The 14653-nt window shown below is 58.7% G+C and overlaps 1 protein-coding gene and 1 non-coding gene across 2 annotated transcripts in view; one reads left to right on the top strand and one right to left on the bottom strand.

Moving 5' to 3' along the window:
- LOC117639664 (dipeptidase 1-like) overlaps positions 1-14653 on the bottom strand; it is a 106902-nt gene that overhangs the window by 69484 nt on the left and 22765 nt on the right. The window contains exons 4-5 of the mRNA XM_034375537.1: positions 7584-7752; positions 6579-6735 (exon numbers count right to left, since the gene is read on the bottom strand). Of these exons, the coding sequence (XP_034231428.1) occupies positions 6579-6735; positions 7584-7752 (326 nt within the window). The remainder of the gene's footprint in view (positions 1-6578; positions 6736-7583; positions 7753-14653) is intronic.
- Trnar-ucu lies at positions 6756-6828 on the top strand. Its single transcript has one exon. It is a non-coding gene; the product is annotated as a tRNA-Arg (tRNA).

Here is a 14653-nt window from a genome sequence, read left to right as displayed (position 1 = left end):
CAGGCAGGCAGGCAGGCAGGCAGGCAGGCAGGCAGGCAGGCAGGCAGGCAGGCAGGCAGGCAGGCAGAGCAGGCAGGCAGGCAGGCAGGCAGGCTGGCAGGCAGGCAGCAGGCTGGCAGGCAGGCAGGTCGCTCTGTCTCTCTCGCACCCGTACGGGACGAGGGGCGACAGAGATGGAACGAGGGGGACAGGGCGATGAAAACGACTCTCGGAAACAGTCTGCAGTACATCAAGGCTTCGACACAACCGCGCACCGTACTGTCATCGCTAAGTGCCGTCGGACCTCCGACGTCCCTCCAGGCGCAAGCCCGCGAGTCAGCCAGTCGGCGCTACACTGGACACTGGTTCCGAGAGTCGCCCTGTCTCTCTCGCACTCATGGGGCGTCCGTATGGGAGCGAGAGAGACAGAGAGACGAACGATTCTTGGAACCAGTCTGCAGGCCAGGGCTGCTGACGGTGGCCACGTGCAGTCGCGCCTTGTCGCTTTGCCCACCACACCAGCGGGGCCCGGGCGGCCCTCCTGGCGGCCCCGACGGGGCACAAATAATGAATGTGGATGTCGGCTAGGCCGCGCCGCGGCACGCCACGCCACACGGGAGGCTGCGGACTGATTCCGGGAGTCGTCTCCATGGCTCTGTCTCCCTCGCACTCATGGGGCGTTCCGTACAGCTGCGGGAGAGACAGAGCGACGAAAACGACTCTCAGAATCAGTCTGCGGGGAAGGGCTTGCTGGAGCTTGCTGGCCTCACACCGGCTCAGCCCCGCACAGTGGGCCAGGAGACCAGCGGAGGCGGCCAAAACTCCAGACGCGTTTTGAGCTCCACAGTCGGTAAACAGGACTCGAACCGAACGTGTGACCCCACCAATGGATACCTCGTTCGGAGAGCAATCCATTGGTGGGGTCACACATTCGGTTCTAGACCCATTCAGCGACTGTGGAGCTCAAAACGCGTCTAGAGTTTTGGCCGCCTCCACCGGTCTTCTGGCCCACTGTGCCGTCTTTCCCTCCCGGACTTCCCGATTTGCCCCGCTGACGCGCGGACACGCTCGCTTGCCCGGCCGAGTCTTTGCCGATGCACAATCGCCGACCGGCACACCGCACCGGCACGGACAATGCGGCCCCCGCGGGCTCACTTCCGAATTTCGTCGCTCCGTCTCTCTCGCACTCGTGGGGCGTGCCGCTCGGGTGCGAGAGAGACAGCGAGACACCGCGGCCCCGCACGCCAGCCTCCTGTTTGTCCTCCCGATAATGGCAGCGCGGCGCAGCGCGGTGTTCATCGGCCTCTATTTTTGGAGAACAATTGGCCATGGCTAATGGGGAACGGAGAAGAGGGGAAAAGGGGAGGGGAGGGGGGGCGGCCGAGGCGATGCACCGCATGAGCGCGGCCGGCCGCCCGGGCTGCTGCAGCCTGCCGTTTGCCAGCCTGCCAGCCGCGACATGCGGACGCGGCGCGCCGGGCCGCCCGGGCTGCTGCAGCCTGCCGTTTGCCAGCCTGCCAGCCGCGACATGCGGGACGCGGCGCGCGGGCCGCGGGCTGCTGCAGCGCCGTTTACCCCCGCCGCGTGCGGGAGCGGGCGCCGGGCGCCCGGTGTAGCTGCTTCTGAAGGGGGGGGGGGTGCAGCTGCCGTTTGCAGTGCCAGCCGGACTGCGGGACGCGGCGGCCGGGCCGCCCGGTGCTGAGCTGCCGTTTGAGTGCAGCCCCGTGCGTGGGGGCGGGGGCGCCACGGGCTTGGGACCTTTTGGCCGCCAGCCCACATCCCGGGCCGGGGCCGCGGGTGCTGGCCCGCCTTTGGGGGAATGGGGAGGGGGGGGGCGCGGATGGCACCCGGCCGTTTTCCGCCTGAGCCGGCGGGCGCGGCGGGGGCCGCCCGGGCAGCTGCAGCTGCCCTTTGCCAGAAGGTGCCCCCGCGACATGCGGACGCGGCGCGGCGGCGCCGCAAGGGAAATGCGCTACACCTTGCAGCGTTGCAGTGCCACGTTCGAAAATGCGGGGCGGCCGAGGGCCCCCGGAGTGGCACAGTGACAGCCCGGCTGATTCTGGAGAGTCGTTCGCGCCGGGCCCGCCCGGGCTGACTCGCAGCCTGCCGTTTGCCAGCCTGCCAGCCGCGACATGCGGGACGCGGCGCGCCGGGCCGCCCGGGCTGCTGCAGCCTGCCGTTTGCCAGCCTGCCAGCCGCGACATGCGGGACGCGGCGCGCCGGGCCGCCCGGGCTGCTGCAGCCTGCCGTTTGCCAGCCTGCCAGCCGCGACATGCGGGACGCGGCGCGCCGGGCCGCCCGGGCTGCTGCAGCCTGCCGTTTGCCAGCCTGCCAGCCGCGACATGCGGGACGCGGCGCGCCGGGCCGCCCGGGCTGCTGCAGCCTGCCGTTTGCCAGCCTGCCAGCCGCGACATGCGGGACGCGGCGCGCCGGGCCGCCCGGGCTGCTGCAGCCTGCCGTTTGCCAGCCTGCCAGCCGCGACATGCGGGACGCGGCGCGCCGGGCCGCCCGGGCTGCTGCAGCCTGCCGTTTGCCAGCCTGCCAGCCGCGACATGCGGGACGCGGCGCGACGCGACGCGATGCAGGGGAAAACCCCATTACTCCGTGTGTGTGTGTGAGAGGGTGGAGTGTTTTGTGTGTGTCTGGTGTGGGGGGTGTGGGTGTGTGTGTGCTGTGGGGTGTGTGTGTTTTGTGTGTGTGGGGTGTGCAGGGGGATGCCACGGGCTTGGACTGGCGCCAGCCACATCCGGGACGGCTGCTGGTGCTGCTGCTATTGGGGGAAAGGGGGAGGCGGGGCGCGGATGGCACGGCACGGTGCGGTGTTCGGCGGCGCGGCGGCGGGGAGGAGGCAGAGAAGAGCGATATTTAGGAGGGAAAGGTAGCACACGCGACACACGCACGACGCTCGACGGCGAGTCGAAACCGCAAGGGAAATGACGCTACACCTTGCAGACGTTGCAGTGCCACGTTCAGAAAAGCGGGGCGGCCGAGACGCCACCCGGAGAGCACAGTGACAGCAGGCTGATTCTGAGAGTCGTTTTCGTCGCTCTGTCTCTCTCGCACCTGTAGGGAACGCCCCAACATGAGTGCGACAGAGACACAGCGACGAAAACGGCTCGTGGAATCAGTCTGCAACGGTTAGCGCGACTCCTTAAAAAAACAAGGATGGTTTTTGAAAAACAAGGAAAGATGGCCCCCTTCAAGGAATTTCCCTTTGGGAAGTGTGCTCCCATTCCAAGGAGGCTCCCTTGTTTTCCAAGGCCAGCCCCTTGTTTTCTTGGACTCCAGAAAAATTTCCCAAAGGGGCCCCCGCCTTTTTTTTGGGGTGCACTTCCAAGGGGACGCCTTGGGGGTCTCTGCCGTTTCAAGGAACCTCCTTTTTTGTCCGCAAAAGCTCGAGTTACGTCGTCGGCCACGTCATGAGGTCCCCCATGACGTCCCCCTGGGGTTCACCATGACGACCCCCATGTTTCTCCGTGCCGTTGAGGCTGCCCGGGGCTCACAGTGGCCAACGCCGAAAACCGTTTTCTTCTACGTCCAGTACTTTCGGAGATACGAGGGCGTACCACGAGGCCGCCGTCCAGGCGGAGGAGGAAGTGGTGATTTTTTCGAGGGCCCAAAATAGCTTGGCCACGAGCCTACTTGGTGTCCGGGACTTTTGACTTCGGAATCGGGTTAGGGGGGGTGCCGGCCCACCTCGAAACCAAATTTGGGCAATTCCGGCCAGCCGTTTGTCCAGGATGGCGATAAACATCATCCAATCAGCAAAATAAGTCAAAAAAACCAGCTGTTTGACGCCATCCTGGACAAACGGCTGGCCGGAACTTGACCAAATTTGGTTTCGAGGTGGGCCAGCACCCCCCCAACCCCATTCCGAAGTCAAAAGTCCCGGACATCAAGTAGGCTCGTGGCCAGAGTGCTTTGGCCTCGAAAAAATCACCCCTTCCTCCTCCGCCTGGACGGCGGCCTCGTGGTACGTCCTCGTATCTCCGAAAGTACGGGGCGTAGAAAAAAACGGTTTTCGGCGTTGGCCACTGTGAGACCCGGCAGCCTCAACGGCACGGAGAAACAGGGGGGGTCGTCATGGTGAACCCCAGGGGACGTATGGGGGACCTCATGACGTGGCCGACGACGTAACTCGAGCTTTTGCGGACAAAAAAGGAGGTTCCTTAAAACGGCAGAGAAAAAAACCAAGGCGCCCCCTTTGGGGAAGTGAAACCCCAAAAACAAGGCGGGCCCTTGGAATTTGTCTGGAGTCCAAGAAAAAAAGGGACTGGCCTTAAAAAACAAGGGAGCCCCCTTTGGGAAATGGGAGCACATTTCCCAAGGAACTTCCTTGAAGTTTTCCCATCTTTCCTTGTTTTTCAAAAACCGTCCTTTTTTTTCAAGGAGTCGCGCTAACCGTGCAGGGGGTCAGAACCAAGTAGTAAAAACAACGTCAATAGGAGTCCGTAGCGTTCGTCCACAAGCACGAACGAGGAAAAGAAAGATACTTTAGATGTCTTTTTTATTTGGTTTCGATCACCGGTCACGGCGCGCCGTTCCACCACACTGCAGCGGCGCCAAGCAGCAGTGCGATAGTAGAAAGAGAGAATGAAAGGGATTTGGGGCCCATGCATAATGCTGCAGGGGCCAGCCCTTGACCTGCCCTCGCTGCAACATTGATGGACGCCACTCGAGTACAACGGGAAAGGGGTCGCTGCTGCCGGCCAGCCTCGCTCATTTTTGTTTACTTTCATTTGCCTTGTTTTACGAGCTTATTTTCGGACACGCTTAACTACCCGAAAAGTGGCCCTCGACGCCCGGCTAGAAGACCGGTGGAGTCAGCCGAAACTCTAGACGTGTTTTGAGCTCCAGAGTCGCTAATTAATTATAGAACTCGAACCGAACGTGTGACCCCCACCAATGGACCAATGGATTCCTCTTTCGGAGAGCAATCCATTGGTGGGGTCACACGTTCGGTTCGAGTCCTGGCTAGCTGCTATGGAGCTCAAAACGCGTCCGGATTTTTGACCACCTCCACCGGTCTTCTGGCCCACTGTGCTCCCGTCGCCCTCAGCAACGCGGTGGCAACGCGGCGACGCGTTGGACCAACCAAATCGGCCGGGGCCGCCCTCCCCTCGACAGCGTGCCTGCAAATTTGTCGATCGCGGATTCCGCCACGCTTCGCGAGCTTCGGGACACGGCGTCGCGGGACCGCCGCCACACTGCCACCAGGGCGCTGCGAAACCGGCTAAAAAACGAGTCCCCCCAGAGCGCTGTGTCCACAGTGTGTCCACAGCGAGGCGGGGCGTCGGCGCCAGGCGCGGCCCACGGGGCTGGTCGGCCGCGGCTTTTCGGGCCCCTCCAGCTACACCGTAAATCCATTGGCTTACCACTGCAGTGCTGCCCCTTTTTAAATGCCCAAATACGCCCTTCTGATTATCTTCTGGGCAAATTTGGCATTCCAGCGGCCTGGGCCGCCTTTTCTTGACATTCTCAGGCCAAACTTTGGCCATTCAACACACAAGGAGTCAAGCAAACTTGGTTTCGCGGTGTGGTCACCCTGTCTCTCTTGCACGTCCGCGGGCCGCCCCATGAGTGCGAGAGGGACCTCTGGTAAAACTTAAGGAAGTTCTTTGACCGTCTGCGGGGGTGTTGCGGGGCGAGGGGGGCTCCATAAGGAAGCATTAGCCATACCAACCGCTGTCATTGAAACGCGCCGCACAGGTTTTGAAGGGAACAGTGTTCTTTGGCACTTCTAACCATGATAGATTTGCGCAGATTAGTGCTCATAGTGCAACTGCACCTTCTGATCGTGTCTACTCGAGTTCTTTTTATTCCGAAATATTCAGAAAACTAGCCTAGCTGTGGTAGTGCACAGCGGCAACGCCACACGCCGGTTGGAGTGGCAGCCCTGCTGAGTAGGCGAGGGAGCCTGCCGGGTCCGGGGCTGCGCGGCCCCGCGCGGGCCAGCGCGGGCCACCCGACGTTGTCACATCTGCTGCTCCTCCCGCCCAAGCGCTCGCCACGGGACGCGATTTTCCAACTTTCAGAACGTAGTGCTCCTTTTCCTTTTAGTAAAAACTGGATTGCCGTAATAATACGTGTTCTGTAGACATTAGTGAACAACATATCAGTTTTTTGACTTGATGGTACATTTTCTGAGCGAGCAATGTGAATGGAACAGTTGCACTGCACCCGTCCTCCCATAAGAGCCCATGTAAAACGGGTCCGCCAGGGCCCATTTTTACTGCCGTTTTGGGCAGAATTGATTTAGTAAAAATGCAAGGGGCATTCGGAATTCGGCATTAGGGTACTCATACTGCATCCTTACGAAATTTTATAAAAATGTTATATTCCAACGACGGTCAAAGAACTTCCTTAAGCGTAGTATTACCATCTGTTTTCAAGCGTAATCAGTTTACGCTTGAAATCAAGCGTAACAGGCTCATCGGCCAAGATTCCCCCTATCTAAAATGCATGGGGAAATTTCCCGAGCATGCTTCATTTCAAGCGTAACATCTTCAAGCGCAACTTTATGCTTGACTCGAGGATAGAGTTACGCTTTAGTTTTTCCAGTGACGGCGCGAGCCTTTGGCGCCAAAACGGAGACTCACCTGCGCGGCGACGTGGCCCTTCCGGAGGCGCGGCAGGTCCGTGTGCGACCAGCTGGACGTGCCCCAGGGCGCCACCTGCCGGAGGTCGCTGCTGAAGCGGAAGTTGTGCAGCTTGTTGTGCACGTACTGCCGGATGTTCCAGGGCAGGTCGTTGTGCCTGCCGGAGAAACACAGAGCGTCCCTGTAGCGCAGTGGAAAGCGCGTCGGACTTCTAATCCGAAGGTCGCGGGTTCGATCCCCGCCAGGGATATCATTTTCCCTGGAAGCCTTTGTTGTTTTGGTAGCAGTAATTCATGAACCTTCTTCTAAAAGTGCGGCAAACCCCTTTTTAGCAGATGATACCTGTACTTCAAAACATGCCTGGAACAATACAAGACACTTAAAGGTGTCAGCTAGCTTTTATTTGGCACTTTCAACGATGAAATCCGCGAATGCCTTCGCAGTGGCGGCGCCGCGCTGTGCCTTGTCGTACCGGCCGCATTTTCAATTGGAGTGAATGCAGGACGCCCCACCCCCTCCTCTCCCCGCGGCACGTCAGGAGGAGCAGAGACACGGGGAGGGGGTGGGGGAAGGGGGGTTGGATTTGCCTCGTTTATCCGAGGGGCTTGGCGGGGCTTGGCGGATTGCACGGCACGGCGCTTGCTTTCGGCTCGCGCTGCGCTTGGGGGGGGAGGGGGGGGGGGGAAAGGCTTGCTTCGAGACGTGAGGCGGATCGTGACTGACACACTGCGTGCCAATCCGCGCACTCCAGCGGGCCTCCGACTCAAACCGCGCGGCTCAATCCCACTCGAGTGCCTCGCAGAGTGCTGGTATTTGAACCCCGCGAGAAAGAAAACGAGGAAAATGATGGGATTGACTGGTACTGTGGTCTAGACCACACCAACTGATGCTGTCCAAATGGCACCCATTTGACCACACCAGTGGTGTGGTCTAGACCACGTTTGGTTTTTTCAGAGTAGAAAAACCAAGAGGGGTGCTGGTATTCGAACCTCCGACCCGACCTACCCGTCAATGAGCGGCGTCTCCCGCAGCAGGCGTGCCGCCATCTCGAGGCGCTCCTCGAGCGAGGCGCCGGCCTGGATGCGCATGGCGATGGGCACGCCGATGCCCGTGGCGGCGGCCAGCAGCAGCAGCACCATGATGAACAGGCGGTGCTTCGACGTCAGCGAGAACACTGCAGCAAAAAGAGAGGAAGCGCACTAAGTGAATGGAAAGCCCCCGGGGGGAGAACAGTGCGGCAGCAGCACGGCGACGACGGTGGCGCGCCCCGAATTTCGCCCGTTTCTCTGGCTCAGACGCAACGTCCTAAAAGCCAAAAAGGAACGGCGCGTCCACACACACAATCCAGAGGAAGCAATTGGTCGGAAGTCGGAAGAGGGGTGGGGGGAGGCTTCGCGAGACAACGCCAAACCGACGCCAAGCTCAAAGTTTGTGGCGCGCTCTGCGGGGCTCTGCGGGGCGCAGCGAAAACAAGCCGCAGTATGCGTTATGAATGAGGGGCCTCATGATTGGTCATCCGTGCCACACTTGCAACAACAACCAGACTGGATTCAACAATGAACGCATTTTGAAATTGAAATAAGGTGAGACAAAATTCATTGAGCAAAACAAGGAAACATTTAATTTACTTTGCAAGGAAAGGAAGCACTAACTATATTTCGCAAAACAAAAAGGGAAACACACTCTTAAAACCTAACGAAGTATTTTGAGCAAACGGATAACAAACTAAAATACTTTGTTATACGAAGAAATAGTTCGTAAATTACGAAGTATTTTCTTTGTAAGCTTAATGCTCAAAATACTTTGTTATACAAACTACTTTTCTTTGTAAGGCCGAAAATAGTTTGTAAGGTTTTCTCAGTGAAGAGAAAACACTAAATTTATTTTGCAAAAGAGGAAAACACATAATTTAGTTTGTAAAAAAAATATTCAGGGAAATTTTTTTAAGAAAAAGAAAGCTGAATCCCACATGTGTCTCGTACCTTTAGGTATGTTTTAAAGAAAATCATCTGCTGCAAACATGGAGGGGTCGTCGAAACCCTGTTGCCTTTCGCTTGTGTTACCCGGTGTTCTCGTCCCGAGAGTGCTCGACATGAGTGGCCACGCTTGCATGTGCGAAGCGCACGGTGCATATCGAAGTGTTACTGGTGTGGTGGTGGTGCCGTGTCATGCCGTGGCCGTGCCATGCTCGTGTCGTGGCGGTGCCGTGGCTGTGCCTTAGTGACGCAGACGACGTCGACTTGAAAGCAGCCTCGCATGCATCGCAGACAACACGCTGGCTGCGGCTGGCTGGCTCCAGCGGCCGCCGTGTCACCCTGTCGCTGCGTCCGAGAAACACGTCGGCCGCGTGCAGTCTGTCTCACTCGCACTCGTTTCCCGGTACGCCAGCCTGGTTAGTCCGTCTCGCTCGCACAATAACGGTGCTCGGCTGGCAGGTGCGCGTTGATCGCCGTGCCACTCCACTGTACGCGCACGGCCGGCCGGCATCGAGAAAACTTCGTATTTGGCAGACGGCAAACTAACACATAAACTCAATCAGGGAAGTTCGTCTGCCTCCTCTCAATAGAGAGGGAAAGAAGAGAGAGAGAGAGAGAGAGAGAGAGAGAGAAAGAGGGCGAGGGAGAGAGAGGGACAATCGAGGTGACTATCACTCGCAAGCGGCGAGGCTTCGACGCGTCGCACACAAACAAACCTCAATTTTCGCGCACCACACGCGTAATACAATTATTTTCCCACCCTAGACTGGCCTCGCCTGCACTGTAAAACGGTGGACTCAAATAGACTGTGATAAAGTTGATTGACTACGCATGCCATACTGACTGACGGAGTTAGAGTACCCCAAGCATGTTCCCTTTGATTCAGTGAAAAGTCCAAAAGCACGTCGTTTCCCGGTAAAAACGAAACCTGGGATTCCCAGGAGCCCTATGTTATAAGGTATGGGAGTTTCCAGGAGATTCCTGGGATTTTTACCGTGGAAGCGTTTTTACCGTGTTGGGTTCTTTCGCTTTGAAACAAAAGAGCCCTTTTTACAGTGCAGGTGGTGACAGTCGCAAGAAAATAATTATTGACCGGCAAACCGACAAAGTGGGGGGGAAGTTTGGCAGGTCTCGAGTTCTTACAGGTGTTGTCGAAGGCTGCGGGCACTCACACGCACGAGGGGCGGGGCGGGGTGGAGTCTTGGGGCTGAAGGGGCGGAACGGCGAAGCAGAAGAGGCGGAAAAAGCAGAGAGGGGGGGGAGGTGCTGCAGAGCCCCTAATTAATTATTTACCAAGGCGTGACCCGGGCCAAGCGCGACAACACAGCACGACACCGCCCCGCCCCGCCGCGCCTTACACTCCCCCACGCCGCCCCGCCCCCGGCCGGGCTCAAGCTGAGCCATTCATGAATCGTAAATAAAGCGACACGCGCGTACAGATTGCGGCGCAGTCCGTGGCTACCCTGCCAGAAAGAGATCATTTTTCGGTCATCGATTCCAAGAAAAAAGGCATATTAATTAATTTTGAAAAAAATTAAGAGGAGAGGTAAGGCATAGAGCTGCTGAAAAATGAAGTAAAAACTATTGCGTTTCTCGTGGTTGCCGTTAAGCTTCCAGTTAGTCCCACGGCCAAAGACCAAGGTTCACCTCCCGCCAACAGCGAACTTCCAAACCAAACTCCAGGTCGTGTTTTGATACACTGTAAATGTCTTAGGGTGAAAGGCTCCGCACCAACATATTATGGTGGAGATTTTCTCCATAATACCAACGAAATTCGTCCAAATATCTATAAGTTATAGTGAATTCTGAATGGTATATTATGAAGTCAGCTGCACCACCATAATATGGAACATTTCCACCATAATAAGGAGAATCTTCACAGTACAACATTTAAAGTGTAGTGTGCGTCAAGAGTCTTCAGCATCAAACATGAATAGATACACCTCCTTTTAGCATAAGGTTATTTTTGTTGTTTATTATCGAAATTTCTCTCTTTAGGGTAGCGCGCACTCCCACAGCTCTTCACGGCCAAGCCAAAGCCAAGTGCTCGCGGCCAAAGCGCTGCATTCAGTTGCACCGAAGCCTCGAGCGGCCGGCCGGCTGGCCATGGGCTGCCCATGCTGGACACGTCCTCGGTTCTCTCTTTTTATCTGAGGAAAGCTTCTTTCACTCGAGACTGCCTGCCCGCTGCTGCACTCCCCCCCCCCCCTTCTCTTTCTCCTCCCCGCAGCCCAATCAGCAGTAAGAATGTTACTCGGGTTGTGAAACGAAACCACGCACGACTCGTTGCTTCCCCGCCACACTACCTGATTCCGAGGGTCGTTTTCGTCGCTCTGTCTCTGTCGCACTCATGGGGCGTCCCGTATAGGTGCGAGAGAGACAGAGCGACGAAAAACGACTCACGGAATCAGTCTGCTGGTGGTGCAGCGCGGTGCAGCTGGGAAACCACAGCAAGGTCGTCCTCGCCTGGCCCCGCCGCAGATGCTCACGTGGGGGCGGGGAAGTCGGCGGAGAGCAGAAAAGCCGAAACCAAACTACTTTTTCCTCCGTAAAAAAAAGGACGGACACACATGTGCGCGCCGAGGAGAGAAAAGTCCGTGTGGGGAAAAGAAAGGAGACTTAATCACCTCACGATCCCCTCGTAAAAGCTTCTGATTATTCTCAACAGCAGCCGGAAACTGCAATAAATGCGAAGCAGAGCCACTGATGAAATGAATTCCAAACTCGGCCAACTTTCATCGCGCCGGCGGAGCGTGAAAGGGGGGAGAGCAGGCGGTGCTTAAGTGGCGCGGACTATACACTCCAGACTGCAGTCGATGGCACGAGTCGGAATTTTTTTTACCGTCGATTTAATGAGGCAGTCGGCGCGATTTAACGGCGGCGCCGTAAAGCAGGTCGTCCGGCCGGACGAACGCCAAACGCCCTGCGCCCCTCGGACAGCGCTCTTTTTCTTTTTCTTGTTTTTGTTTGTTTTGTTTTCGCTTCCCGTCTCCGACTTTGCCGACGGCGCCTGCGGTCCGGCGGGTAGGCAACACGCCGGCGGCCCTGCTCGGCGGAACTGCCTATCGCCTGCATTGCAGGCGCTCCCCGCGGCGCCGCCGCACTGTGAGGCGGCCATTCTAGACGCGTTTCGAGCTCCAGAGTCGCTAAATGGGACTCGAACCGGACGTGTGACCCCACCAATGGATTGCTCTCCGAACGAGGAATCCATTGGTGGGGTCACACGCTCGGTTCGAGTCCTGTTCAGCGACTCTGGAGCCCAGAACGCGTCCCAGAGTTTTGTCCGCCTCCACCGGTCTTCTGCCCCACTGTGAAACGCGTCGAGGCGCATCACTCACCATTCCAGCGGGGACACGACCACCTGGACGCGCCGCCGAAGCCCGCAGCCCCGTGCGGCTGATGATTGAGAGCGGGGGAAGCCCCGCAGGGACTTTTAATTAACTTTGGAGAAGGAAAAAAGGGGAAATACTAAAAAAGTGTCATTTTTATAAAAACAAGACGTAACGCGGGTTTTAACTTTATATCCAGCGGGGCGAGGCGGGATTGGGGACGCAGCCTCCCCGCCGAGGCGTTCTGCGTCTCCAGCTGCCTGGCCGCGCTGCGCACAGTGGGCCAGAAAACCGGTGGAGGCGGCCAAAACTAGACACGAGTTTTGAGCACCAGAGTCAGTAAACAGGACTCGAACCGGACGTGTGACCCCACCAATGGATTCCTCGTTCGGAGAGCAATCTATTGATGGGGCACACGTTCGGTTCGAGTCCCATTTAGCGACTCTGAAGCTCAAAACGCGTCTAGAGTTTTGGCCGCCTCCACCGGTCTTCTGGCCCACTGTGCTGCGCCTCGCTGTGCCTGGCTCTGCCGCGGACAAGATTCGCAGGAAGGAGGCAATAAAGGCAAAGTCTGGCCCAGGGGCGGCGCCGGCGGGGCCGACGGGGCCGCAAGGGAGCAGAGCCAGAAGCAACCCCAGCGGGATGTCGCCCCGTCCGGCCCCGTTCTTGACGGCCTAGTAGGAGGAGAACCGCCACCGCCCGCGCCGTGTTCCCGTCAAGCAACGACCAGCAGACCGATTCACGGTGCCACCGTCGCGGCGTCTCCCTCGCACTCAGGGCGTGCCGCCGCGGTGCGAGAGAGACAGCGACGAGGCACCGCTCGGACTCGGCCTGCAGCGAGACGACGACGGACTGTCCCGCGCTCCCGTTCATCCACGGGGCAGCCCGAGGGGCAGCCCCGCCTCGCCGCTTCTCCGCTTCGCACACGTCTGAAACTTTGATTAATCCCCTGCCGGCCACCTGAGTGCTGCCGCGTCCGAGACACTGCAGTCGTTTCGCGCTTCGGACGCGGCCCGAGGCCTGCCTATTGATTGCCGAGCTGGCTGCCTGGCTGCACGCGCTTCGCACGTCAGCTTGAGCAGCCCGCCGACCGCAGCCCCGCTTGGACCGCACGCCAGCGGCACCTGTCTCTCTCGCACTCGCAGAGCGTACCGTGTTGGTGCGAGAGAGACAGCCGCAGGCGGCGCCGCGGCTTCGCCTTGGGACACTGCTTCGCCTCCACGGCCGCGGCGGGGCCTCCAGTGGGTCAGAAGACCGGTGGAGGCGGTCAAAAACCCGGACGTGTTTTGAGCTCCAGAGTCGCTAATTAGGACTCTAACCGTACGTGTGACCACACCAATGGATTGCTCTCCGAACGATGAATACATTGGTGGGGTCAAACGTTCAGCCTGAGTCCCATTTAGCGACTCTGGAGCTCAAAACGCGTCTAGAGTTTTGGCCGTTAGCGCCAGTCTTCTGGCCCACTGCGGCACGGCCTCGCCGACGGCTTGGAAAGGCGCGTAAATGAAACACCTTCCGGCAATATCCGACGCTCATCTCTGCCTCGCGTGACCGGCATAATGCCTCAGGCTCCCAGCGCCGGCGGACCGCGCGGAAAACGCGGGAATTTTAAAAGGGCGCGGCGACGACCTTGGTCTGTTTGCCTGCCTGTCTGTCCGTCTGCCTATCAGACAGTCAGTCAGTCTCAGTCAGTCTCAGTCAGTCTGTCTGTCTGTCTGTCTGTCTGTCTGTCTGTCTATCTGTCAGTCAGTGCGTCCGTTCCCAGACTGTGAGTCGCGGGACGGGGTAGTTCGGACCGGGAGTTCATCCTAGTTCAACGGCCGGCCGGTAAAACAACCCGGGCACTCTCGGCTCCGAGGGTCGTTTTCGTCGCTCTGTCTCTCTCGCACCTGCACGGCGCGCCCCACGAGTGCGAGAGAGACAGCGAGCGTGCTGAAAACGACTTTCCGAATCAGCCCACAGGCAGGAAGCAGGTGCGCTGCTGGAAGCTGGAACCGGGCCGACTTGACGCGCAGTCTCCGGAAAAAAAAGCCTTGGCAACACTGTTGCCGCCATCGCCCCGCTGTCGTTCGCATGGCGCCACTTTTTCGACAGCAGCTGCAGGGAGAAGGGAGAAGCCCCGCGCGGGAAATTGAAGTTTGAAAGCGGCCGCGGGACGAGAGATCAAAGAAGCATGGAAGAAAACCACTCCGCGTTCGGGTAATGCTGCGACGAGACGGGACGAAGGAGGCAGCGGACGTCCTTTGAGAAGGGCCGAGTTGCGTGCGGTAGCGCACAGTGGGCCAGAAGACTGGTGGAGGCGTCCAAAACTCTAGACGCGTTTGGAGCTCCAGAGCCACTAAATGGGACTCGAACCGAACGTGCGACCCCACCAATGGACTCCTCGTTCGGAGAGCAATCCATTGGTGGGGTCACACGCTCCCTTCGAGCCCCATTTAGCGTCTCTGGAGCTCCATACGCGTCTAGAGTTTTGGCCGCCTCCACCGGTCTTCTGGCCCACTGTGTAGCGGCGGTAGCGCAGACCTCCTCCACTATTATTCGCTTCCTTTCCTTCCAGCTTTTCCTTACAGTGTGTGATACGCCTTCGGGAGGAAGGGCGGCGCAGTGTCGATTGGAAAGGCGGGGCTGCATTCCAGGGCCGCGTCGCTCTGTCTCTCTCGCACCCTCACGGGGGGCGCCTCGCGAGTGCGAGAGAGACAGAGCGACGTGCCGCTCGGAATCCCGTCTCGGGGGCGGCGCGCTCCGCGTGACTGGCGCGCTCAGCCGAGTG

Source organism: Thrips palmi, unplaced genomic scaffold (genome assembly GCF_012932325.1).
Source record: "Thrips palmi isolate BJ-2018 unplaced genomic scaffold, TpBJ-2018v1 HiC_scaffold_11, whole genome shotgun sequence".
NCBI classification, from domain to species: domain Eukaryota; kingdom Metazoa; phylum Arthropoda; class Insecta; order Thysanoptera; family Thripidae; genus Thrips; species Thrips palmi.
Note: the sequence above shows the minus strand (reverse complement) of the source record. Positions and strands in the feature narration are given on the sequence as shown.